Source organism: Geotrypetes seraphini, chromosome 3 (assembly GCF_902459505.1).
Source record: "Geotrypetes seraphini chromosome 3, aGeoSer1.1, whole genome shotgun sequence".
NCBI classification, from domain to species: domain Eukaryota; kingdom Metazoa; phylum Chordata; class Amphibia; order Gymnophiona; family Dermophiidae; genus Geotrypetes; species Geotrypetes seraphini.
The window spans coordinates 279,140,564-279,167,219 of NC_047086.1; the positions used below are offsets into that span (position 1 = coordinate 279,140,564).

General features: G+C 42.7%; 1 protein-coding gene across 14 annotated transcripts in view; it reads right to left on the reverse strand.

Annotated features, from left to right (window-relative positions):
• Positions 1 to 26,656, reverse strand: part of RASGRP3 (RAS guanyl releasing protein 3) — a 299,643-nt gene that overhangs the window by 49,829 nt on the left and 223,158 nt on the right. For 11 of the 14 annotated variants that reach the window (XM_033938594.1, XM_033938597.1, XM_033938586.1 and 8 more), the window contains 2 exons: positions 11,580 to 11,705; positions 3,036 to 3,397 (listed from right to left, as the gene is read on the reverse strand). In XM_033938594.1, coding sequence (XP_033794485.1) covers positions 3,036 to 3,397; positions 11,580 to 11,705 — 488 coding nt within the window. The remainder of the gene's footprint in view (positions 1 to 3,035; positions 3,398 to 11,579; positions 11,706 to 26,656) is intronic. The other 3 variants (XM_033938596.1, XM_033938599.1, XM_033938598.1) reach the window with 3 other exon arrangements.

A 26,656-nucleotide genomic window follows, 5' to 3' on the forward strand; every position in this document is an offset into this window, starting at 1 on the left:
TTCCCTCTATACTGTCATAACTTGGTTTTAGAATTGTGCATCGCCTTGAATACATGATTATGTGATTAATCACATGTCAAATAAACTTGAAACTTGAAACTAGTCAGTGTTTAGGCAAAATGTTAAAATGAAACTGGATATTTAGCACTGATAACAAGGCCAGAAGGTACTATCTAGTTTTAGCACCAATCCTGAAGTGCCATCCGGCAGTATCTGAGCGGATTAAGCCAGGACAGGGTTTATGCTGGAATTAGTATACACTTAGGGGGCAAGTCTAAATGTTTACAATTCTAGTATATATGGGCATATGTGTGCACATACATGGCATATATCAATATTCTGCCTAAGTGCTTCTCTGTAAATAAAACAACATAAAACTTTATTTATAGCCCGCTGAGCCTTACAGTTCACAGTAGTTTACAAAAGAGTCAAGCTGTACAAAAACAGCAAACATTTAAATCTGACATCATTAAAGACAATACTACATCAATATACAATCACTGATTCTCCAGAAATTTAGTAAATATAACTGCTTTTAACCAGATGCTTACTTCCCTTTATAGCATAGGCTCCTAATAGGTGCCCTTCTTAGGGGGCAGTTCTCTAACTGGGTGCTTCAAAAACTCATGATCACAGTCTATTCTATATCAGCATACAGGCACCCAAATTCCATTACAGAATACTATCATAACCCAGTATCAGCACATCTTATATTGACGCGCCCGCAGTTACACCAGTCGTAGACCTGGTGTAACTGCAGGTACCAAAATGTGGCAAGGACACATGAAACATCCAGCATTCTGTAATTCACGTGATTGCCCTTGTAATGCTCATGTACATGCCTGCTTGTATTTACATACTATGCCACCTACATGCACTATTACAGATTAGCACTTACAAGCAACAGAAAGGCAAGGGAGGCGCCTTTTCAACCAAATGATTGCATCTTTATTAAAATTTAGGTAGTCCAACAAATCCCAGTTTTGGCTTATGGAGGACGCCTTCCTCAGGGGACACTTAGCTGGTGGATGCTGAGTCCTAATCTCACTTGTGAAGACAATCTGCATCCACCAGCTAAGAGTGTCTTCCGAGGAAGACGTCTTCCATACACTGAAACTGGGATTCTTGTTGGGACTACCTAAATTTCAATAAAGACTCCATCGTTTGGTTGAAAAGATGCCTCCCTTGCCTTTCTGTTGCTTGTTCATATTTTAAGGCAAAGTGTTCTTCTGTTTGCTTGACAGAATAGCACTTACACATATAAGTTTACACTTACCTGCCCAGGGTGCTAGGATTCTGTAAACTGATGTATGCAAGGACTACATACAATGTGGGTGCTCAGTTATACAATTACCCCTTTGGTATTTATCTATTGGCATGGGTGTGCAAATTCCTACTTTAATCCCCTAATTCTATATAATCAGGCACACAACTTTATACTTAGCATGCACAGCTGGGCAACCAATTTCTAGAATCAGGTCAGTTGTGTGTGCAACTTAATTTAATAATTGGATGTTACTTGTCTTATATTGATATTAATTGGCCACCAACTGGTTGCACATAACCTTAATCTCTATTCTAGAAGCTGTATGTGCAATTTCAGTCGTTCTCAAGTTCAGCGGCATACCTATGAGTTATGCATGCAGGTTATAGAATACTACGGGTTACACACCTAACTGTCAACAGCTAGGCACGAGCACTTACAACAGTGTTTGTGTCTAAGTTTAGGTGTGAAACTGCAAACTTACACTAGCATGTACTTTGAGGAGTTAAATTATTTAATTATAATATTGAAATCACATCATATGTTTTATCTTATATAATAAAACCCTAAGCACGCATGCGCACTTAGGGCTTTGTGATCCCTGCCGCCATGTTTTCTGTTCTGTGGCCAAATTCTATTTTAGAACATGGGGGCAGGGAACATTCTGGCGACTCTCCTCCTCCCACCCTCACTCACCAACCGCTGCTGCTGGAGGAAGTGCAGGCAAGCTCTCTCCCAGCGGTGCCAGAACCGTGTCGTCACCGCTCGATTGCTGGTGCCGCTGCTGTGAAACTGCCTAGTACCGCTGCCGATGCCGCTCTTCAAAGGAGCCTGGTGAGGATAGCGGCCGGCTGTAGCAAACTTCGCAGGCCACTTAGCACCTCGGTAGCACATTTCCTCTGACGTACGCGATCGCGTCAGAGGGAACTTGCTACTGAGGTGCATAGTGGCCTGCGAGGTTCGCTACAGCCGGCCGCTATCCTCACCAGGTTGCAAACGAACATGCTGGACAGGGGGAGCAGGGAAGAGGGACAGGGGGAGCATGGAAGAGGTGCTGATGGACGGGGGAGCAGGGAAGAGGGACAGGGGGAGCACGGAAGAGGTGCTGATGGACGGGGAGCAGGGAAGAGGGACAGGGGGAGCACGGAAGAGGTGCTGATGGACGGGGAGCAGGGAAGAGGGACAGGGGGAGCATGGAAGAGGTGCTGATGGACCGGGGAGCAGGGAAGAGGGACAGGGGGAGCACGGAAGAGGTATTGATGGACTGGGGAGCAGGGAAGAGGGACAGGGGGAGCACGGAAGAGGTGCTGTTGGACCAGGGAGCAGGGAAGAGGGACAGGGGGAGCACGGAAGAGGTGTTGCTCGACATGGGGGAGATAAAAGGAAGGGAGAAGGGCTACTGCTGGACAGGGGGAGCTGGCAAGGGGTGGTAGTGGACAGCGGAGGAAAAAGAGACAGAAAGAAAGAAAGAAAGACACGCCGCATCTATTCTAGCACCCGTTAATGTAACGGGCTTAAAGACTAGTTGTATTAATAATTAAGATGAGGATGGGAGTAAATGACTGTTTAATATAATAATTGTATAGTTATTAGTGCGTTCTATGCATTATTTTATGATTTACCAATTGTATTGCACTATCGAAGTTTGAAAATCAATAAAGATTTAAACATGAAACTGGTGCTCAGCTCAGACCGTCCCAGCACCTACATTTTGGTGCCATTTATTGAATTTATTCCTAAATGCATTTTTTTTTTTTGTTTTCTTACTAACCTCAGTTTTTTGATCCGTTTCTTTTCCATTGTGATCTGTGACATGTTCTGTGAGATGTGCAATGCTTAAGTCCGTGTTGGCTTGTATACTGGATTTCTCATTTTCCCACTTGGCGAAGCCCTTGCTCTTCCCTGTTTTGACGTAGAACCTGGACTTCATTTTTGGAAAGGTGTGAGACCCAGAGTCACTCCAGCCAGGCTCGTGCCACAAAGGCTCTGTCTGTGTGGCTTGACTAGTAGTAGCTCGCTGCAAACGCACTGAAATCTTCCTCGAGGAGCCAGTCACTAAGGTGATTGCTCGGCTGTCTAGGTCTTGGCTTTCCCCAGAGACACTGGGAAATTCAAAAACTTCATCTTGTGCTGCTGGGAAAAAATATCAGTTTTAATATTCCAGAAGAAATATACTTTTACTCATACTGTCCTTCCAGATGGGCTCTATTTGTATGTCAGTTGTCTTTGTGGAGAACAAGTGGAGCACAGAGGATGGGGGAGGGGAGGCAGAACAGAAAAAGAAAACCTTTTTGTGTGCTTGCTTAATTTTGAAATAGTAAATTTTAGCTTCCTGCAGCCTTTTATTTTATAGCAAATATACTTTTTACTACCACTCAAAGAGTGTTGGGCCTTTCATTCATACATACAAAACTGAAATCACAAGAAATTATAAAGTGAAATGTGGGGAAAAACAGACCTCAATAAACAGCTCATGAACTTGTATAGCATTCACTAGAGCTCATGTATTCATAGGTCTGTAAAAAAAAACACTCCACCACATCAAAATCAAAAACTATTCATCCAAAATCTCAATTGTCTTCAGTGTATATCTTCTTGGTGAAAGTCCACAATACACAAACTTATAAAAATGTAATGGCAACAGTGATGAGTCCAACTATATATATGTGTTTGAAAAGCAAATAAATCGCACTTCAGCAGCGTCGCATGACTTAGATCCCAGCACTTTAAGGCTATATCAGGGGAATATCTCAAATGCCTTCTTCACATGACATCCAGCTAACAGCAGAGTTGAAAAAGCAGCAATGGAGATAAATAACAGGTTTTTTTGTCTCTATGCCTTAAAGTGCTGGGATCTGCATTGTGGGACGCTGTTGAAGTGCAATTTATTTGCTTTTCATCTAGTGATAGTTAGAGTGAGTACAATGGTAGAAATGTGGTAATTGGGAGGAGGAAGGAGGAAACAGGAGGCTGGGAAAAGAGTAAGACAGGAAATGGGAGAGCTAAAGCATGAGAAATGGAGATGTAAAGTTGGTAGATAGCTAAAAAGTAAAACGAAGGGTGAAATTTGAGTGGATGGAGAGGCAGAAAAGAAAAAAGGGTGAGAAGAGCTAAAAAGGAAAGATCAATACATCAAAGACAGGTGTAGAGAGGGAATGAAACAAGAGAGGAGAAAAGGCATCTGGGCAACAACCACTAGAAAGAGAATTATCAGAAGACACAGGAAAGCAAAAGTGACAAAATGGGACTAACATGATGCAAAAATAAAATGTCCAGACAACAAAGGTAGAAAAAGTGTTTTATTTTAAATTTATTAACCAGAATATGTTAGCTTTGGAATATGTTTATCACAGATCTTTGTTTTGTCATCAGTGTTTTAGCAGACAGCTGATGGGAGAAGGAGGGAGGGTGTGCAGCAGCCCTGAGACCAAAATAGATGACTACCAAATTTTCTCCCTGCCCTTCCCCATGCCCTTTGCCCAAATGCAAAATATAAATAACTAAACAGATGGGGTATCCCAGAGCTCTGGTAGCTGAAGATCTCTTCCTTCAGTCCATTAGCCAGATCTCTCCAAGCTCTGGCAGCTCTCCAAGCTCTGGCAGCTCAGGGACACGGCTGCTAGCTGCCAAAAGAGGTGGTCTTCAACTGGTAGTGCTTTGGGATCCACACCAGCAAGTGGGGTGGGTGGCTAATTTTAGGAGATTCTGGGCCCAGGACCCCTGTGTGTTCATTACAAAAAGTGCATATCTGTTTTTCTTTCTATTGCTGAGTTTAATTTCTTGGTAAAGGTCTGTGTTTTGTGTGAAGAAGTTATTTAGAATTGTTCATATGTGTGGTAGGATATTAGAGGGAGGAAGCAAGGAGGAGAGAGACTCAAGAGCCCCTCCCTACTGCACAGGGTGATAGGAGGGAGGGATGGAAAGCTACTGTACAAGGGGGGGAGAGAGAGGAAGAATTGTTGCACATGGGCTGGAGAAGAGGAAGGGAGATACACAGAGGTGTAGTAAGGGGGAGGCAGTCTTCCTAAGGGCACGGGACCTCTCCTCGCCCTGTGTGCATGCCCCTTGCCTTCCCTTGTACCTTTTTTACTTCCCTGGCATGAGGTTGCTGCCCGTGTCGGCATCAGTGCTCTCTCTGATGTCACTTCCAGGACCCACATCTAGGAAGTGACATCAAAGGGCAAGCAGCTCACTCCAGAGACGTTAAAAAGGTAGGGGAAAAGAGAAGGGGGCACACGCATGGCATGGGTGGGGGAGGGGTGCCACTACCCCTTACTATGCCACTGGAGATGCAACCTAAAGGTATCCTGCATATAGTTAAGGGAAGGGGAGAGAGAAATGCCTGGAGAAGAGAGAAGGAGAAATGTTGGACATAGGGTGGAGGGCATAGAGAGATGGTGCATGAGGAGAGAGGAAAAAAATGTTGCACATAATAATGGAGGGGAGGAAGGGAGAGATGCTGCATAGAGGGGAATAGAGAGGTTTGATCTGGAGCACAAGGCAGGAAGAGAGAGAAAGAGATGGTAGACAGTGGGAAAGAAATGTTGGATATGGCAATGGAAGGGAAGGTACAGAGATGGAAAATGGATGGTGAGCACAGAGAAAGAAGAAAAAGTCAAATGGGCAGGCGACCCTGATGAGCAAGTTAACAAACAGAAACCAGAGCCTAGGACCAACATTATTTGAATCATAAAATAACCAGACAACAAAAGGTAGAAAATATAATTATATTTTCTGTTTTGTGATTACAATATGTCTCTAAAAGAGAGAGGATAATTCTTTTTTGTTTACACTATAGCATGGGCATGGGGTTGGAGAGGTTGTAACCCTATATAGTGTTATATTGTAACACTGTGAATGTTAAAATGTAACCTGTTCTCTACTTTCTAGGATGGATGGGATATAAAAATAAATAAAATTACTAAAAATACTTTTTATATGGGGGGGGGGGTGTAAAAAATGATTGTCCCGGCTGTCATATACTCATAATATGTAGCATGGAAAAATATTCAAATGACATAGTTAAAATCTGATGTCAACATACATTCTAATACAGTGTGGTATTTGTAGTCCCTGATTCTACCCATTTAAATCTGTGCTGTCAGTCCTAATATGCATCATGATAAACTTGTCAGAAAACCAGAACAGCCCTAAAATCTCCCTTCTGGAACTGGGTAACTTGGAAGCTCTATGAAAGACACATCAGTGCCAAGATGGGAAGTTCTGGGACTCTTATTCACACCAGAAAAGGATGATTGAATTTCATTCCCTATGTAACTGCTTCACCCCCACCTTGCTAATCTCAAAATGAGCAAGACTAGCAAATATAATGTTGGGTGGGCTTGTAAAGTTGGACCTGAGGTTTCATGCCAATTGTATGTAAGCAAAAATCCATAATAAGGCAATTATGGGATTATGCTATTGAGCTTCCTTTATGCCACACTAGGGTTTTGCATTTGTTATAACATAGATCTTGATCTGATGAAAAAAATCATAGTGTTCTGGGGACTTTTATTTCTGGCAGTGAATCATATAGAAGCCATAGTTCCCTCTAAGGTATGCACATACATGTCATCACATTAGAGTTATCAGACATGTCCTCCTTTTAAGGACATATTCGGGGGTCTGGACAGCTTTTCAAAACCCGGCACTTTGTCTGGGTTTTGAAAAGCCTCCCTCAAAATTGTCGTTGGGGTAGAGGGCAACGCAATGATGTCGTGTGCATGATGTCATTGCGTTGCATGTGCGAATGCCCTCCTGCTCAACTTTAGAGCAGGGAGCGGGGCTGGGGCGTGATGGGACAGGGATGGGTGGAACTGGGCGGGTCTGGGGGCAGGTCTAAGGGGGTCCGGATTTTCCAAACGGAAAATCTGGCAACCCTATATCACATGTCCCAACAAAGGGGTGCACAGAGGAGGCAGATTCCCTGCTAGTGATTGATTCTGCCTACCTAACCATTGACTGCTGAGATAAGCTCCTACCTACTAAGGCATCAAAACTGCCACAAGCAAGGACTGAAAGCCAGCAAGTAACAGAGCTGCCAAGGGGGGCTGACCTCCTAAGCAGAAGTTTTAATGCCCACTCCCATCCAAGGCCCTGTTCAGCCCAGTCCCCCCAAATTCCCCAGCTCCACCCACCACAGCATCAGCAGCAGCCTCTCCTTCCAGCAGCAGAAGGAGAGACTTTCCTAAAATGTCATTTCCTGCTGCCACAGGACAAGCAATAACAGGAGATGTTTTAGGAAGACCTCCCATATTGTGTAATAAGTAGCAATTGTAAGGTTTGTTAGTGGCCCCCACAATATATGGTTGGTGGTGTCACTTGAGAGGCGCCCTTACACACGCCAGGTCCCAGATTCAGTTCCCTCACTGAAGATTCACCAGGAAGTAGAATCAAAAAGGCACAGCCAGAGGTGATTGCATAAAGAATATATTATAGAAATAGGCTTTCAGAAAAGCAATATTTATAAGCATTACAATTAAGCATTACAATTAATAAGAGAGCAACGCAGTTTCCCTGCCTTACAGAGTTCAGAGGAAAAGAGAGACATAGAAGCCTGAAGTTCCAGGGAAAGGCAGAGAGAGAGAGAAAAGGGGGATGGGGTGATGGTCCAAGCTTCGTGTTCCATAGATAAAGAGAAGGATAGACAGAGAAAGAGAGAGCTTCATGTGTGTTGCAGAGAGGAGGCTTTTATAGCTTGGAATCTTATTCTGAATATAGAAACTATTGAGCTTCAATAGAAGTTAAATCTCCCCCTCCTTAGTAAACTTGTGCTAGCCGAAGAATAGGCTATGGTCAAATATAATTTCCAGTATGCCTCTGACAATAGTTTCTGATTAACTTTAGTTATCTGTGCACCTGGACCCATTGTCGTAAGCACCCTCTTAATCAGACATTAACACATTAACACCTTTTAGCTAATCATGATTCAATCAGGGCTATTTAACACCGTCTTTTTGGGCCATATGAAACAGTCTGCCTACACTCAGGCCCTGATTCTCTAAAAGTGCGTCCCGATTTTAGGCAGCTGTAGACGTCCTACAGCTGTCTAATCAGCCAATCGGGATGCATGTTTTTTAAAAAAAAATGCTCCCCAGGCAGGCCTGAAGGCGCCTCCGGGAGCCTAGGGAGACCCGCAAGATGCCTAAGCTCGTCTAAGGGCCTTAGGCGGGCCTTAGGCTGAACCTAGGCGGCCCTACGCGTCTCCCTAGTAGATGAGAAGCTTAAAAATGTAGGCCAGCAAAATGCTGGTCTACATTGTAAGTAGACGCGGCCGCTATACTTATCGCAGCAAGGGATCTCTCTGCCGCTATAAGTATAGCGGGCCGTGGCCCCTGACCGATCACTGGCAGGAGGGTGCCCAAACCCTCCTGCCCGAAGACGCACCCCCCTCCCCGACACTACCGACCGCCCCCCCCCGACACTACCGACCGCCCCCCCCGACATTACCGATCCCCCCCCGACAATATCGGTCACTGGCAGGAGGGTGCCCAAACCCTCCTGCCCGAAGACGCACCCCCCTCCCCGACACTACCGACCGCCCCCCCGACATTACCGATCCCCCCCGACAATATCGGTCACTGGCAGGAGGGTGCCCAATCCCTCCTGCCCGAAGACGCACCCCCCCCCCCACGGCGCTAACAACCCCCACTCCACCAAACCTGTTCTTACAGATGGGTCTTGCACGTCGAGCAAGCAGGCACGCCTCGTCGAAATGAGGGGGGCCGCCCCTTCCCGGCCCATCCCGCCGAAGCCTAAGGCCTGATTGGCCCAAGCTCTAGAAGCCTGGACCAATCAGGCCTTAGGCATAGCGGGTCCGCCCATCCCCACTTAATCTAAGGCCTGATTGGCCAATCAGACCTTAGACTTAGTAGGGATGGGCGGACCCGCTATTCCTAAGGCCTGATTGGTCCAGGCTTCTAGAGCCTAGGCCAATCAGGCCTTAGGCTTCGGCGGGATGGGCCGGGAAGGGGCGGGCCCGCCTCATTTCGACGAGGCATGCCTGCTTGCTCAACGTGCAAGACCCATCTGTAAGAACAGGTTTGGTGGAGTGGGGGTTGTTAGCGCTGGGGGGGTGCGTCTTCGGGCAGGAGGGATTGGGCACCCTCCTGCCAGCGACCGATATTGTCGGGGGGGGTGCGATCGGTAGTGTCGGGGGGGGCGGTCGGTAGTGTCGGGGGGGGGGGTGCGTCTTCGGGCAGGAGGGATTGGGCACCCTCCTGCCAGCGACCGATATTGTCGGGGGGGGGGGCGATCGGTAGTGTCGGGGGGGGCGGTCGGTAGTGTCGGGGAGGGGGGTGCGTCTTCGGGCAGGAGGGTTTGGGCACCCTCCTGCCAGTGATCGGTCAGGGGGCCACGGCCCGCTATACTTATAGCGGCAGAGAGATCCCTTGCCGCGATAAGTGTAGCGGGCCGTGTCTAATCTAACCCGATTCTCTAACCCGCGTCTGTAACATGGACGCCGGTTACAGAATCGGGGTTTAGTTTAGGCCGATTCTGAATAGGACGCCTCTCCCGGGCGTCCTATACAGAATCAGGGCCTAGGTGTCTTGCGGGCCTCGCCTTCAATATAGGCGGCCTGCCTGGGGAGCATTTTTTTTAAAAAAACGTGCATCCCGATTGGCTGATTAGACAGCTGTAGGACGCCTACAGCTGCCTAAAATCGGGACGCACTTTTAGAGAATCAGGGCCTCAGGGTCTATCTACATTCACATGCCAAAGTCAGATTGATATAATTTCCCATAGGCCTTCGCTGACATTAGTTATGCAAACTGAAAATGCTGAATGCTAGCAATAGCTATGCTGACAGCAATCACAAGATAATGTAACAAAAATTTTTTTGCCTAAGAAGAAATTTTTTTGCTTATAAGTCTTTAGAGGGAATTATGCTAGGTGATTTACTACAACAGATACACACAGATTGATTGATATTCAGTATGAGTTAGCCAGCTGGGAATGGCCACCAACTAGTTAACTTGCATCTTGGTGGCTGAGCATTTTCAGCAACATTTAACCAGTTATCACTGCTGAAAATGCCCGATTAGTGCCAAAAATAAGCCAGTAATGTTGGAGGCGTTACCACTTAAGTCCCAGTATTCAGAACTTAAATGACCAGGATTAGTGGTCAAATAAAATCACATAAAAAGCAGGGCTATCTTTGGCCACTAAGCCATAACCAGCCATTTGCTAGCCAGCATTGAAAGACTCGGATATTCAATGTCTGTCACCAAAAATGGCTTGGCATTGAATATCTGGGTGCCGAATATTGGGCAGTTTGTGGTAATATTCAGACCATGGGAGGCAGGCTGGCTACCTACCACGGTCACTGGCAAACCTGGAAATTCAATGCCAGGGCCAAATCTGGCTACCATCATCAAATTTCCAGTCTATGTTCAGCCGTGGTAGATATATCACACCAATATTCATCAGCTGGTCAGCTATCTCCCACTGAATATCAGCAGTTAGCCAGTTTAGCACTATTCAGCTGGCTAGGAGCTGTTCCTGTCCAGCTAAATACTGTGAAATATAGGGCGGTTTGTGTCCGGTTAAATTCTAATTCATATAGGCCTCCTTTTATCAAGCCACGGCAGAGCGTTTTAGCACAGACCAGTGAGATAAATGTGACTGAGCATCTACCTTGTTGGCCCGCACTCTTCCACAGCTTGATAAAAGGGGCCCATAAGTTTAATAGTTCCATGTATCAAAATTGAGAAATGTATGCTTATTATTTTTGAAGTCTATATAATAAGAGCAGATATTTTGAAGAAAGAAAAACTAACTTTAGAAGTCAAATATTTGCAACCTGTGAACTTTATACATATTTTTGGAGATTAAATTCTTCTAAAGAAAGAATAACTTAATATTGCAGAAAATAGTTTTTAGATTTACTGTAGACCAAATATTGACATCAGATCATGCTGGTATAGTATCTTCACTAAGTGAAATGCTATTTGTAAGTTACCTATTACAGTGTATCACAGGTTATCACCGCATCAACATTATTATTAAAATTATATTACTTCTTGGCTTCTTTTTGGTTAAGAAGAAAATGCAAGATCTCTACCATGAGCTGAGAATGGTCTCTTCTTGGGCTTTTGGCAAAAATTGATAATATATAGTATAGGGGGAGAGGGAGAAGAGCTTAACACCCTACTGCCAGCTCCATTCGACACATGAAACTGACATGACAAATGGCTAAAACAGGATAAGTAAATCTCTTGGTTTTGTTTTTTTTCAAAATACTTTCATATGAAGTCTGAACTGTAAGCATCACTCTTTACAGAGCATTAGTGTGATTTTAATTCTTCTTCTTTACCTGGTGGCTGTGATGGGCTGCTTGGCAGCGAACCATGGTTACTGCCCAAAGAAGCTCCCCTGGAGAATTTCCTGCAGGCCAGCACAAGTAGCTCTTTGCATTGCTTATGGCAGTTTGCACCACAGTCTGGAAAAAATTACCATACAAGAAACTCAAAGCCTGAAACAGGTGTTTATTATGGATGTGAATTCATTTGAAGCAACATTTTCCATGTCATTTTGCTATCTCCCCATTCCTACTATTGCTTCTCAGCAACCACCTTTGATCTCAGCCAACTCTGCTAGCTTTTCTTAATAATGCTCTCCTGACCCCTTGCCATTATTGACGTTGAGCTCCTTCTCCATCTCTTTGAGGTTACTTCTCAAGATCAAACCTCCGACTGGCAGTCTCAGTCTCCAGCCAAAATTGCTGCAGCTCCTTGGGATCTTCCACTGTTACTCCCTATTCCTCAGAATCCTCCATTGCTTCTGACTTTCAATTATTGCTGCCACAGCTCATCAGGTGTGTCCCCAATCTCCTGCTACTACCATTCCAAAAGAAAAAACACACACACATGCTACTCCCAGCCTTCTTTAGCTGCCACTCATTCTTTCCTTCTTAACCTTTCTCCTTATGATTTCAGTCCTCAGAATCAAAAACAAAAAACTGTGGATACAGATGTTCTGGAGATAATTTATTATATACTGACATATAAAAACATGAAAATTCAATGAAAAAGTACAATGATAAAAAATACAGTGGTAAAAATCCAACCGATCCCTACACGGTCCGTGTTTCAGCGAACCCGCCTTTCTCAGGGGTCCAATTGTTTGCAAACTCACATATAAAGAATTGGACCGAAAACAGTCTGTTGTCTTTAAACATGTGAGCAAAGAACGTGAGTGTTTTTTTGCTACTTCAGCTTGTTTGCGGTGTTCTTTGCTCACATGTTGTAGGGGTGTTTCCTTATTTGCACCTGAAGGTTAGGCCTCTCTGACATCATCAAGCCTGAACCATTGTTTGCAAGAAATCATTCCAGCCTAAACATAGCAAGAAGAGAAAGAAGAATACATCTTTGCTGTTTCTGCCTGATGCATTTTGGGTATGTACCAGAACTGTATTCTAGTCAAGGACATCCAGCTATGCCTACATGCTCAGCCTGTGTGAATCTTGGGGGAGTTATGGCTCATGTGCTGGTCTTACCTAACGAAGGCACCTCTGTTTCATGGCCTGAGCGAGACTCCATACAGAAAGGCTATTCATCTAAGTTATGTTTCTGGATTGGTTCGGAGAGGTCATCTGACGAGATCCAAGTGAAACGTGCTAATTAATAATTTAGTCTGTTTTGGGATGTGAGGAAGCTCGCATCTTCTCATAGGTTTTCTCTGCACATCTTTTATAATAATTAAGACCTAGAAAGTTACCTCTTGTGACTCTCTGCCTGAGAGAGAGAGAGAGAAAACCGGACTTTAAACAGATCTGGATTCCATCACATAAAGGAAACCTTTGCTGCCAACCTAATTTACAGTTGGACCAGTGGCTAACGAACTCTTGTTCCTGTACCAAGGGAATTCATATCTTTTGTGCTGAGAAGAATAATTCCGTCTCCCGGGCTAAGGCCTAATTAGATGGTGAGAATAAGGAACTTATCTATCTTATCAGCTGGGGTTAGATAAAAGTATTCCATTTGCTGTATAGAATAAGGATTTGTAAAGCTACTCTTGGTGATAAACTGTAATAGATTGCTGCTAATCAGGAATTATTATTATAAGGAATTATTTAGAGTGTAAGAATTAGTTTTACTTATTTATCTAACAAGTGTGGTGTGATAATTATGTACTGAGTTTCATACATGTATTTGGATATTTTGTGAACAATAATTAGTTATTGCTGCTGGCTTATGAATTATATTTTTCTATTTTCATAATAAAATTCTTCCCATAGCTTTGGTCTCTATTCTTAGTATAAACTGGCACAATAATGAACCTTGGGTAAGGAGATTATGGTTTTCCCTAGCATCTGACTAAAACAGGCACGTATTTGTTTATGTAATTGATTAGTCATCCATAAATTTTTCTACAATGTTTAAAGATAATAAACTGTTTTCAGTCCAATTCTTTACATGTGAGTTTGCAAACAATTGGACCCCTGAGAAAGGCGTGTTCGCCGAAACACGAACAGTGTAGGGTCCAGTTGGATTTTTACCACTATATTTTTTATCATTGTACTTTTTTCATTGAATTTTCATGTTTTTATATGTCAGTATATAATAAATTATCTCCAGAACATCTGTATCCACACAGTTTTTTGTTCTTGTTTTCATCGGAGGATTGTTTTCACTGTGGATCATTGGGTCTCCCCATTTTTCTTTGTAGTCCTCAGAATCAGCCTTCAAGTTCAATTTAATTGACATACTGCCCATTTTCAGAAAAGAAATCTAAGCAGTTTACAATAACTAAATTAAATGGGGAAGAAGGGGAAAACACAACAGTAAGTGACAGAAATAGGATACAATGGAAATAGGAGAGGAAAGTTTACATAGTCACAAGAGAGGAAAAATAAGGGAAGGAGAGAACAATAGTAGCTTGGAGCATTCTCATTCATTTGTCAAGAATCAAACACAGTATCTTATAGAAATACAAGTTAAAAATCAAGTATCTGTGGAAATGCCAGAAAAAAGTAATAAGCCTTTAGCTGAGATTTGAAGTTGTTGAGTGACTGCTCGAGATGCAGATATCATGGAAATACATTCTACAATGTGAGGGCAACAATAGGAACTTCTAGAAACATCTAGAAAGACCTGACAAAAGGAAGGAATTACTAGTAGGCCCTGGTTAGCTGAGTGAAGGGATCTTGAGGGGAAATAAGGAATCAGGAGACTGGCTAGGAAGGATAGTAAGCCAGGTGATTGAATTCAATGGGACAGAATATTAATCTTAAAAGCTTCCTATCTCTTGTCAACCTGTCATATACCAATCTTTGTCACACAGGAGGCCTCCCTGATGAAGCCAAAACTCATACCTGATATATGAATTCTCTATAGCACTGTGCCATAATTTTGCCTAATTACCCTAGTACCCTCAAAAGCAAGGGAGCATTTGCCTTACTGATATGGATTTTTATAATAAAATGCAAATGTAGGGAAGGGGGAATATTCTAATGAATAGCACAATGGGCTAAGCCAGGCTACAGCCAAGATTCAAATTCCATTTCTCCTGACAGACCTTGGGCTAGTAACTTACCATTCACAGCCTCTGGTGCAAACATAAGGATGAATTTACTAAGCTGAATTATAGCACCAACTCATTTGCTAGTAAGGCAGCATAATACAGGATTTTTGACCATATTTTTTAGTTAGTTCTTCCTTCTCCTATGTTTTCTGCTATGTACTCTAGTCTTAATTATATGTGAACCAAGTTGAGCTCCACTGGGAGATGAACCGGTATATAAACCAAAGATTAGATTAGATAGCACAATTTAAATAATGAGCAGCAAATGCATGCAAAATAGTTCATTATTATGTAAAATGAATAACATAGCATATGCTGCATGTTATTCAAAACATTAAACGGAATGGCACCCACCCACCTAAACAACCGTCTAAACAGGAACCTCTCAACCAGAGGAGAACCCAATCCCCTTTCTCCTACCCCCCTTTTAAAGGAACTAAACGCAAAAAGATGTATGACAACTTACTAGCAACACATGCAGCTAAACTGGATCCCACTATCACCAACCTACTGACAGCTTCAACTGACCTCAAGGCTTTCCGCAAAGAAATCAAGACCCTACTATTCAAGAAATTCACCCAAACGTCCTAATCCCTCCCGTTTCCCCTCTCACCCCCTCTTAGAATCAAAATTGCTTTAGACCTTACGCTTTCAATTGTATTCCTTTACTGGAAAAGTCCAGCTATCTTTTTTGTTGTACTAGGACCAACTTCTTTAATTGTATTTCTCTTCCTGGAAATGTCCAGCTATCTTTCTGATGTAATCCGCTTAGAACTGCAAGGTACAGGCGGAATATAAGCATGTAATGTAATGTAATGTAATAAAACTTCATTATTCATTGAACATTAACAGCACCTCCCCAGGAGCATAAGACTGCTAAAGTGCAAACTGATGCACCCACAGAGTAAGCTAAAGGGGCCAATGCAGAAAACCCCCCACATTAATCCACAATACGTTTTACAAATAAAGAGGAGTGCCCCACACTACCATCACCAACCACCAAACTCATTTATAAAAGTATTCTGGCCCCTCTGGTGATCCTTGCCCACCAATCAACACATGCCTCTATAGAGTCCTGGTAGGTAATAATAATAATAATAATAATAACTTTATTCTTCTATACCGCCACAATCTTGCGACTTCTAGGCGGTTTACAATCAAGAGTGCTGGACATTCAGCGAAATACAATAAGTAGATATTCAGAGGAAATACAGAGATCAGAGACCTCTGGAGGAAATAGTATAGAAATACAATTTGCTGAGCGAAAATGTAATATGTACATTTTAGTAGGTAATGTCCAACAGGACTTGTTGGGGATAAATAGTAATGTAAAGTTACGATAAGATGAAGATAACAGATCATATTTATAACAGTGCTGTAAGTTCAGGTGGAATAGGGAGAGGGAGAGCGGGTCAATTGTTTAGGTATTTCTGGAACAGATATGTTTTTAGGCGTTTCCTGAATTCCCCGTATGTAGTGGGTGAAAGCAGTTGGTCTAGGTCTTTGCCCCATAGGACTGCTTGGTGAGAGAGAAGGTGTTCGTGGTGTTTTTTCATTTTGCAGCCTCTAACTGGAGGGGAAATGAGTTTTGGGTGTGTGTTTCTCTTGAGTTTGTTATTAGAAAATGCGAAAAGGTCCGTTATGTACTTGGGGGTCAGCCCGTATAGTACTTTGAAGCAGAGGCAGGCAAATTTAAACCTTACTCGGGCTTCCGTTGGTAGCCAGTGCAGCTGCCGATAGTAGGGTATCACGTGGTTGAATTTCTTCAGCCCGAAGATAAGTCTGACCGCAGCATTTTGCATTATTTGGAGACGTCTCATATTCTTTTGTGAGATTGCTAGATAGGCGATGTTGCAGTAGTCAGCTGACTCAGTATGAGGGATTGCACTAGGATTCTGAATGTTGACTTATCGAAGTATGATTTAATGGTTCTGAGTTTCCAGAGAGTAAGGAAACCTTTTTTGAATAGGGAATCCACTTGTTCCTTCATTGTTAGGCATTGGTCTAGAATAACACCCAGTATTTTCATGATGGGCTGAATAGGGTAGTTGAGTTTATTGATGCATAGTGGGGTTTTATTGTCAAGCGGGTGAGGGGAGGCAATGAAGAATTTTGTTTTTTCTGGGTTGAGCTTGAGCTTGAAATCTGTCATCCATTGTTCCATCTCATTTATGGCATCGGATGCCTTGGGAATGGTTTCCGAGATGGAGTTGGCGAATGGGATGATGATTGTAAAGTTATCTGCGTAGCTGAATAGTTTTATTCCTAGTTGGGTTAGTTTCACACCTAATGAGGACATGTAGATATTGAAAAGCAGTGGGGAAAGCGGTGACCCTTGTGGCACTCCAGATGAGTTGCTCCAGGTGTCGGAGTGTTCGTTGTTAAAGCGTACCTGGTAAGAACGGGATGTGAGGAAGCCACGAAACCAGTTTAGTACCTCAGCTCTGATACCAATGGCGTCTAAGCATTGCATCATTTTCTCATGGTCTGCCAAGTCAAATGCAGAGCTCATGTCGAATTGCATGATCAGGGCATTGAGGCCCTTACTAAATAATAGGCGCAGATAGTCTAGGATGGCAGTGATTACTGTCTCCATACTGAATAGGGTTCTAAAGCCGGATTGAGTTTCATGCAGGAAAGATAATTGATTAAGGTAGTCCATTAGTTGGGTGTGTACTAGTCCCATGATTTTTACAATGAATGGGATAGATGCTATTGGTCTGTAGGTTATTAGCGCTGAGGATTCTTTTCTATTTTTTGGGATGGGGGTTATTATTATGTGGCCGTTGTTAGTGAGGAAAGTCCCATTTTTTAGGTTGTGGGTTAGGTAGTGTAATAGTGATATTTTGAATTCTGGTGGTGCCGCTTTCATAATCTCTGGAGGGCACGTATCTAGGATGCAGTGAGATTTAGAGTATTCGTTGTAGAGTTTGGTGTAGGTATTCCATTCTGGATCTAGAAAGGAACTCCAGATCATGTCTGTAGGTATTTCATTGTCATGTGAGTTAGCTATTTGGTAGTTGCTGGGGATGATTGTTACATCGTTATTGCTTATACAGTTATTTTTTAGGTTTTTAATTTTGGAATCAAAATATAGAGCTAGGTCCTTCGCGGTGGGTAACTTCGTGTTGTGCTCAGGTGTGGTATAGCAGGTGGTGTCAAATAGGTTTGTGACTATGTTGAATAAACTTTTTTGTATTGATTCCTTGTGAACCTTTGCATGATAAGTTAATTTTGGTGGAGCAGAACGCTTTGCATTTGTCTTTTATCAGTTGTTTGTAGGTTTTTATGTAGGCTCTCCATTTGTTGCGGTCTGTCAGTTCTCCTGTTTTATTCCAAATCCTTTCTAGTCGCCTAGCTGTTTGTTTCATTTTTAATAGTTCGGTGTCAAACCATTTGTTGTATTTGTTTGCGTTGCTTTTGCTTTTATGTATGGGGGCGATTTTATCTAGGATGGAAGTACTGGTTGTATTCCAATGGTCCCAGAAATCTATTCCTTCCTCTATTACTGTATGCGGTTTGTATTCTGACCAGTATTCTTCTGGATTAATATAACCTCTTGTTTGATATTCTTTTTTTATCATCAGACGTGTTTTAGATTTTCGATGTGACCAGATCAGCTTAAAATAATAGGTGAAGTGGTCGGACCAGATGTCGTGATGCCAGGTGCCTTCAGTCAGAGAGATGATTGGGTCAAGGTTTTCCTTTGTGGACATGGCAACTAGGTCTAAATGATGACCTTTTTCGTGAGTTTGTGTGGGTACGGGGATGTTGTAGTTGAGTAGAGTTAGGAAGTTTTTAAGCTCTATTGCGTCTGTGTTGTTCTCTTCGTCTAGGTGTTAATTTATGTCCCCTGTGATGATGTTGTAGTTGGGGCTGATAGAATTGTGCAGGACAAATTCGCAGAAGTCTTCTTTGGCTTTGGGCCATCTTTTAGGCGGGATGTAGAATAGTATGCTGGATAAGGATTCTTCTAGCTGGGTAGGTAGTGGTGGGCAGGAGTGATCCCTGGTCACTCCTTCCAACAATTGCCAGTTATTAAATAGCAGCTTAAGGCTCCAGCAGTAATGTCTTATTTTTAAAAAAGGATCAGGGGGAGGGAGGAGAGGGTTCTATCATAGTGCTAAAAGAGGGATGTAAGGAGAAGAGGGAGGGATAGAAGGAGACATTATTTTTAAAAGGAGTCAGGTATGGGTATGAATTCAGAGGGAGAGTCATGGAGGGGCATTTTCAATAGTGCGTCTAAGTCTGAATTTGGACGTATCCTGCAAGACGTTCAAATACAGTACTGAGGCAGGGAAATATCCTTTTTCAAAACCGCTAGATGCCCAAATTTTTTTTGTTGTTGGACATCTTGGCCTTTAGGATGTCTAACTTTTTTGGCCATTTTCGAATACAAATGTTCAAAACGTCCACATCAAGCCCATTTGGATGTGGGAAGGGCCAGCATTGTAATGGATTTGCCACATAAACATCCCAACAGAGTGGTGGGGCAGCTTAGAGGGCACTGATGTGAACTTCACATAAAGGGTGTCCATAATCCCCTTATAATTTATGTTGAGCTCCCCAAAACTCCCCCAAAACCTACTATATCCACCTGTGTAGCACCCCAATAGCCCTTATGACTGCAGGTGGGACCTATATGGCAGTAGAGTAAGGTTTGGGTGGGTTTTGATGAGTTAATACTTAATACTATAGATGTTGTGGTTAGTGCTTTATGGGCCTGGGTCCTTCTCTCTATAGTTCACTAGCCCACCCACCAGGAAACTCTACACACCTAATGCTCTACTAGGCTTCCCCATGCTAGATGCTGCTGTTCTAGAGAGCCGGGTATGTACCTTTTTGTTCTCATTTTTGTGTGCTGGAAGGGGGTTAGTGCACACTGGGGGAGTGTGGGAGTATCTTACCTAGATGCATGCAGTAGTCATCTGAACAGTTTGGGCAACTTTATGGCACTCAGACAGTTCTATAACAGGTCTACTCTGAACATCTAAGTTTTGTCCAGGATATCTTGCAAAACGTTCGATTATCGCTGCAAGACGTCTAAGTCTAACTTGCCCTTATTTACGCTTAAAACCTGCCCATATCATGCCTCCACTGTTCTCATCTTGAGCTCTGGATGCATAGAGACTGGTACATCTCACTAGACATACAGAAAGGCAGTTTTGATTATCGGCACTTGGATGCCCTGGCCATTAGGGAGTTCAAGTGTCAATTTAGGATGCTTTTTGGACATTTATATTTTTTGATTATGATACCCTTATTGTTTATATAAGATCAGGGATTAGGAGATGGGAGTAGGTTCTGGGAGGCTATACTTTAAAAAAAATTCAGGTTAGGTCGCTCACAAAAATACTGACCCAATCTGACTTTCAAACAAAATTAAACTACAAAAAAGTAATTAATTAAACTAAATCAATTACCATACGTGTGATGTTTTTGTTTTTTGTGCTATAAACAATAGTGCACTGCTAATACTGAGATCAAAAATTGCTGGATTTTAGAACTTGTCGCTCTAAAAAAAATTTGTACATATCTAGCTGCTCCTTAGAAGCAGCACTGATTAAGAGATGATATTTAGTACAGCTCATTTATCTCTGTACAAGGCAGCAAGTCCAAATTAGCTCACTATTTTTATTTTACTGTGGCCAAGAATGCAAAAATATAAGAGTTTACCAAGGGATTCATTAATCTATACTGAAGGTCAGGAAATCCCATGGTAAATATTTCTGCAGTTAAATAGCATTTATATGTTAACAAATAGGCCCTTTAGACTATAGCTAGAGAAATACTTAAATCTGAATATATTTCAACTTGAGCTACCAGTAAAAGGAATGATCTAATTTACATATACTGGATTAGCTTGTTTGAGTGATACTTTAAAAAAGGAGATTATGATAACATGAGGAGAATGATGAAAAATAAACTTAGAGGAGCAGCTGCAAAGGTCAAAAATTTGTGTCAGGCATGAATGTTATTAAAAAATACCAGATCAGATATATTGCAATTTTTAGATATATTAGAAGCAAGAAGCTGGGAAAAGAATCAGGTGGACCGCTTGATGTCCAAGGAGTAAAAGGGGAACTCAGGAAAGACAAAGCCTTAGTGGAAAGAATTGTGACTCCGGCAAATGTAGGTCCCATAAATATAGACCAGGATTCACAAGGCCTACATTTCTGGTGCCTACCTTTGCCATGAATCGTACCTAACACTACTTCTGGCATTAGCCACGCCTACAGTGGAGTTAGGCACCGGAGGTGTGATTCTGGTACCATTTTTTTAAGGTGCCGGTAGGTGCCTGGAAATCTCTTTTAAAAGACCTCTTAAATGGTGTTCCCCTCTTAACTTAGATATTAGTAGGGTGCCTACCAGTGCCTAAGTTAAGGTGCTGTTTATAGACAATGGGCCTAAATTAATTCTTTGCTTCGGTCTTCACCAAGGAAGATGTGGGGGAGATACCAGTGCCAGAAATGGTATTCAATACAGTTAAGTCAGATAAACTGAAACAAATCTCTGTAACACTGGGAGATTTTAGGGGGCAACTTGACAAACTGAAGAGCAGCAAATTGCCTGGACCGGATGGTATACATCCCAGAGCAGAATTGCAAAATGAACTTGAGAGCTATCATTAGTAATTAGTAATTTATCTTTAAAATCCAGCATGAAATTGAGGACTTGAGGAGGAGACTATGAATATTTTTGCTGTGATAGTGATTAATGTTACTTTGGAATTTTATTTTTCCTTATTGCTTCTCCTTTCTGTACAAGTGTATACTTGATATGTTTTTGAAAATTGATAAATAAATAAATTAAAAAAAAAAAAAAAAAAAATCCAGCATGGTACCAGAAGACTGGAGGATGACTAATGTAGCATCAATTTTAAAAAAGGATTATAGACTAGTGCGTCTGATGTTGGTGCCAGGCAAAATGGTAGAGACTAGTATAAAGAAAAAAAAATTACAGAGCATTTACATAACATGGATTAATGAGACAAAACCATCATGAATTTAGTCAAGGGAAATCTTGCCTCACCAATCTACTATAGTTCTTTAAAGGGATGAATATACATGTAGATAAAGGTGAGCCATTAATATTTTGTAAGTGAATTTTCAAAAGACATTTGACAAAGTATCTTATGAAAGCCTTCTGAGGTAATTAGAAAGTCATGGGATAGGAGGTAATGTCCTATTATGGATTAAGAACTGGTTAAAAGACAGAAAATAGAATGCACACATACAAAGAGTTTGAACATGGCTGAAAACATGAAGAAGACCATTGAGAAGGCTTTAAACTAAGAAACAGGGGAGAGCCGACAGTCGACAACCAGTCGATGGCCCAGGCATCAGGAGATCCCAAAGAAGGAACTATGAACAACTGCTTAGATAAAGGGGAAGAGCATGTTGCAATCGAAAGTGACAGAGAAAGAGCGCAAATAGATACAAAAAGGGTTGTGAAGACTAAGAAGTTTAAGAAGGTAGTACAAAGGGAGCTCAAATGTATGTACATGAATGCCAGAAGTTTGAGAAACAAAATGGGAGAACTGGAAGCACTAGCAAGACGAGAAGAACTAGATGTCATTGGAATAACAGAAACATGGTTGAATGAGGAAAATGAATGGGATACAGTACTGCAGGGATACAAACTATACAGAAAGGATAGAATAGGGCAAAAAGGGGGAGGTATTGCCCTGTATGTCCAAGAAGGAGTAGAATCTATCAGTGAAGGGAAGATGGAAGGAAAAGAAAAACTGGAGTCCCTATGGATAAAGATTGATAGACAGAATGAAGCAGATACTAAAATTGGCCTCTATTATCGACCCCCAGCACAGACGGAAGAAGAAGACACAGAAATGATAGAGGAAATCAACCATGAATGTAGAATAGGTAACGTAATGATAATGGGAGACTTCAACTTTCCGGGGATAAACTGGATCCTGGGAACCTCAAACTGCAGCAGGGAAACAAAGTTCCTGGAATTAATAGGGGACTGCTTCCTAGAACAAATGGTGGGAGAACCGACAAAAGGAACCACAACCTTGGACTTAGTCCTAAATGGCATAACTGGAAGGACAACAGATGTGGAAGTCACGGTTCCACTGGGGACGAGCGATTACAACATGATCAATTTGCATTAAAATTGGCATTGGGAAGGGGAAACGAACCAGGACCCACACCACAAACTTTAACTTCAGAAAAGGGAATTATGACAGCATGAGAGCCATGGTTAAAAAACGGCTCAAGAAAAGGACAGCCAAAATCAAAATGGTCGATCAAGCATGGTCCTTACTAAAAAATACCATCACCGAAGCGCAGAATCTCTACATTCCGCAGATAATCAAAGGAAGGAATAATAAGAATAAAGGAGAACCAGCTTGGCTAACTAAAGGGGTGAAGGATGCAGTAAGGGAAAAGAGGAACTCTTTAAAAAATGGAAACGCGAACGAACAACAGAGGCCTGGAACAGTCACAAGGTTGACCAGAAGAAGTGTCACAAGGTGGTAAGAGACGCCAAAAAGGTCTATGAGGAAAAGATAGCGCAAGAAGCCAAAAACTTCAAGCCCTTTTTTAGATACATAAAAGGGAAAAAACCAGCAAAGGAGGCAGTGGGCCCTCTCGACGACCAAGGAAGAAAAGGGTGCATCCAAGGAAGACAAACAGATTGCAGATAGGCTAAACTCATTCTTTGCGTCTGTCTTTACCAAGGAGGACACTGCATCAATGCCCGAAACAAGGAAAGTATTCAAGGGAGGAATTGAGGAAAGCCTCACCACAATGAATGTGGACTTGGACATGACATACTATCAGATCGACAAACTAAGAAGTGACAAATCCCCTGGACAAGATGGAATTCACCCAAGAATGCTGAAGGAACTTAAGGTAGAAATCGGAGAGCTATTACAATCCCTAGCTAATTTGTCAATTAGAACCAGGCAAATAACAGACGACTGAAAAATAGCAAATGTAATCCCAATCTTCAAAAAAGGATCGAGAGGAGAACCAGGCAACTATAGACCTGTGAGTCTTACGTCAGTGCCTGGGAAGATGGTTGAAGCACTAATCAAGGATAGCATAGTGCAACACCTGGAAAATCATGACCTGATGAGAGCCAGTCAACACAGCTTCAGGAAGGGGAAGTCATGTTTGACGAATTTACTTCAATTTTTTGAGAAGGTGAACACACAAATCGATAGCGGAGACCCAGTGGATATAATATACTTGGACTTCCAGAAAGCGTTCAACAAGGTTCAACACGCTAGGCTTCTGAGGAAACTACAAAGCCATGGAATAGAAGGGGATATACTAAAATGGATAGGCAAATAGCTGGAGAACAGATTGCAGAGGGTAAGCATAAATGGGAAGTTCTCGGACTGGGAAAAGGTGACAAGCGGTGTGCCCCAGGGCTCGGTTCTTGGGCCCATCTTATTCAATATCTTCATAAATGACCTGGAAGAGGAAACAACAAGTAATGTAATCAAGTTTGCAGATGACACTAAACTATGTCGGACAGTTGAGTCACACATGGACAGCGAAGAACTCCAGAGAGATTTAAACCAGCTAGAGAAGTGGGTGGAAAAGTGGCAGATGAAGTTTAATATAGAAAAATGCAAAGTGATGCACCTGGGCAGAAAAAATAAGGAACATGAATATAAAATGTTAGATGTGACATTGGGCAAGAGCAAACAAGAAAGGGACCTGGGAGTACTGATAGACAGGACCCTGAAGCCATCGGCTCAATGCGCAGCGGCGGCAAAGAAAGCAAACAGGATGTTGGGCATTATAAAGACGGGAATCACAAGTAGATCGGCGGACGTCATAATGCCGCTTTACAGAGCAATGGTCAGACCATACTTGGAGTACTGTATCCAACACTGGTCTCCCTACCTAAAGAAGGATATAACCCTGCTGGAGAGGGTGCAGAGGCGAGCCACGAAGCTAGTAAAGGGTATGGAGAATTTGAGCTACAAAGAACACCTTGGAAAACTGGGCTTGTTCACCCTGGGGAAGAGAAGACTGCGAGGGGATATGATAGAGACTTTTAAAATAATAAAAGGATTCAACAAAATAGAGCAAGAACAAGAGGTCATGGACTGAAATTGAGGGGCAACAGGCCCAGGACAAATGTCACAACGAGTGGTGGACGCTTGGAATGCTCTCCCGGAGGAGGTTGTGACGGAGACCACCATTCTGGGATTCAAGGGCAAGTTGGATGCACACCTTCTTGCAAATCACATTGAGGGATATAGGAAAACAGGGTCTTCATCAGGGAACACTTAGCTTAGCCTCCGCGTGTGCGGGTCGCCAGACTAGATGGACCTAAGGTCTGATTCAGTGAAGGCACTTCTTATGTTCTATGTTCTTATGAACACACACATACAAAGAGCATGCCATTGTGACGTTGTGCACAACCATAGTGAGAGCAAACAGAAGCCTTGAAATTGTTATTCAAAATATTGGCTTCCAGGGAAGTCAGTGCTATATGCAAATGTTTCAATTAAAATAAGAAAATTTTAGAAGAGGTGCCATTACATCTCTCAAATCACCTCCTGAAGTCTGACAAGCCAGAGAAACTCATAACTATAGTATGTTTATTTCTGTAGTAAAAGCAATTAGCTTAGCAGGGTTTAAAAATTCTTAACAAATTGTATTCTGTAACTCGCTACTTTTTCTAAAAGGGCCCCTCTGAAATTCTAAACAAACTGTATATTGTAATACGCTGCATTTTTAAGATTCTATATACTGTAAATTCACTGTCTATCTACATGTTGTAACGCGCTGATTGTCCAGCTCTCTTTGTTGTGAACCGCCTAGAAGTCGCATGATTGTGGCGGTATAGAAGAATAAAGTTATTATTATTATTAAAATTTTGGGGGATAATTTCCTGAATGCAATGTCCATAAGTCATTATTAAGATGGCTTGGGGAAAGGGGAAATCCACTGCTTATTCCTAGAATAAGCAGCATATAAGCTGTTTTCTCCTTGGGATCTTGCCAGGTATTTGTGACCTGACTTGGCCACTGTTGGAAAAAGGATACTGGGCTTGATGGACCTTCAGTCTGTCCCAGTATGGCAACTCTTATGTTCTAATATCCTATGATATAGGCTGTTTAAATGTGGAAGAAATTACTGTATATACTCGAATATAGGATGAGATTTTGGGGCCATAAAAATGGCCCAAAAATGGGGGTCTCGTCCTGTATTCGGGTCATCACCCAGTGGCCAACCGACACCCTCCCGGACTGGCTGCAGGCCTGTTAGACCGGGATGGTAGGGATCTCTCCCATCTCCCGTCCCAGCCAATACTATCAATCTTTTACACCCCTCCCTCGCGTACCTTTTCCCTGGTGGTCCAGCAGTGTATCCCATGCTGAGCCTCTCCTGTTGCTCTCATGGCGCACCCGGGCCAGTACTCAGAAGCGTGCTTCTAGAGCTCCCGCCCAGCTCTGCGCCGCTCCCTGAAAGGCTGCCGCCAGTTCTCACAGGACTCACAGTTCTCACAGCAGCCATTCATGGAGTGGCACAGGGCCAGGTGGGAGCTCGAAAAGCTTGCTCTTGTGTGCCGGCCCGGGTGTGCTGCTAGCCATGAGATTGGCAGGAGGGGCTCAGCGTGGGTTACACCGCTGGACCACCAGGGAAAATGTACACGGGGATGTGTGAGTGTAAAAAATTGCTAGTATCGGCCAGGACGAGAGTTGGGAGGGATGCCTCCTGTCTTGGTTGGTACTGTAACAGAAACGTGCCGGACAAAAATGCTCCGACAATCCCGCGCAGGACTTTTGCACACTGGCTTAAAACAGTTGCTGTTAGCACTGTGAGGGTGTGTGTTTGTGTGTGTAACTCCCCCAGTAAACTTACAAGTGTTTGTGCTTCC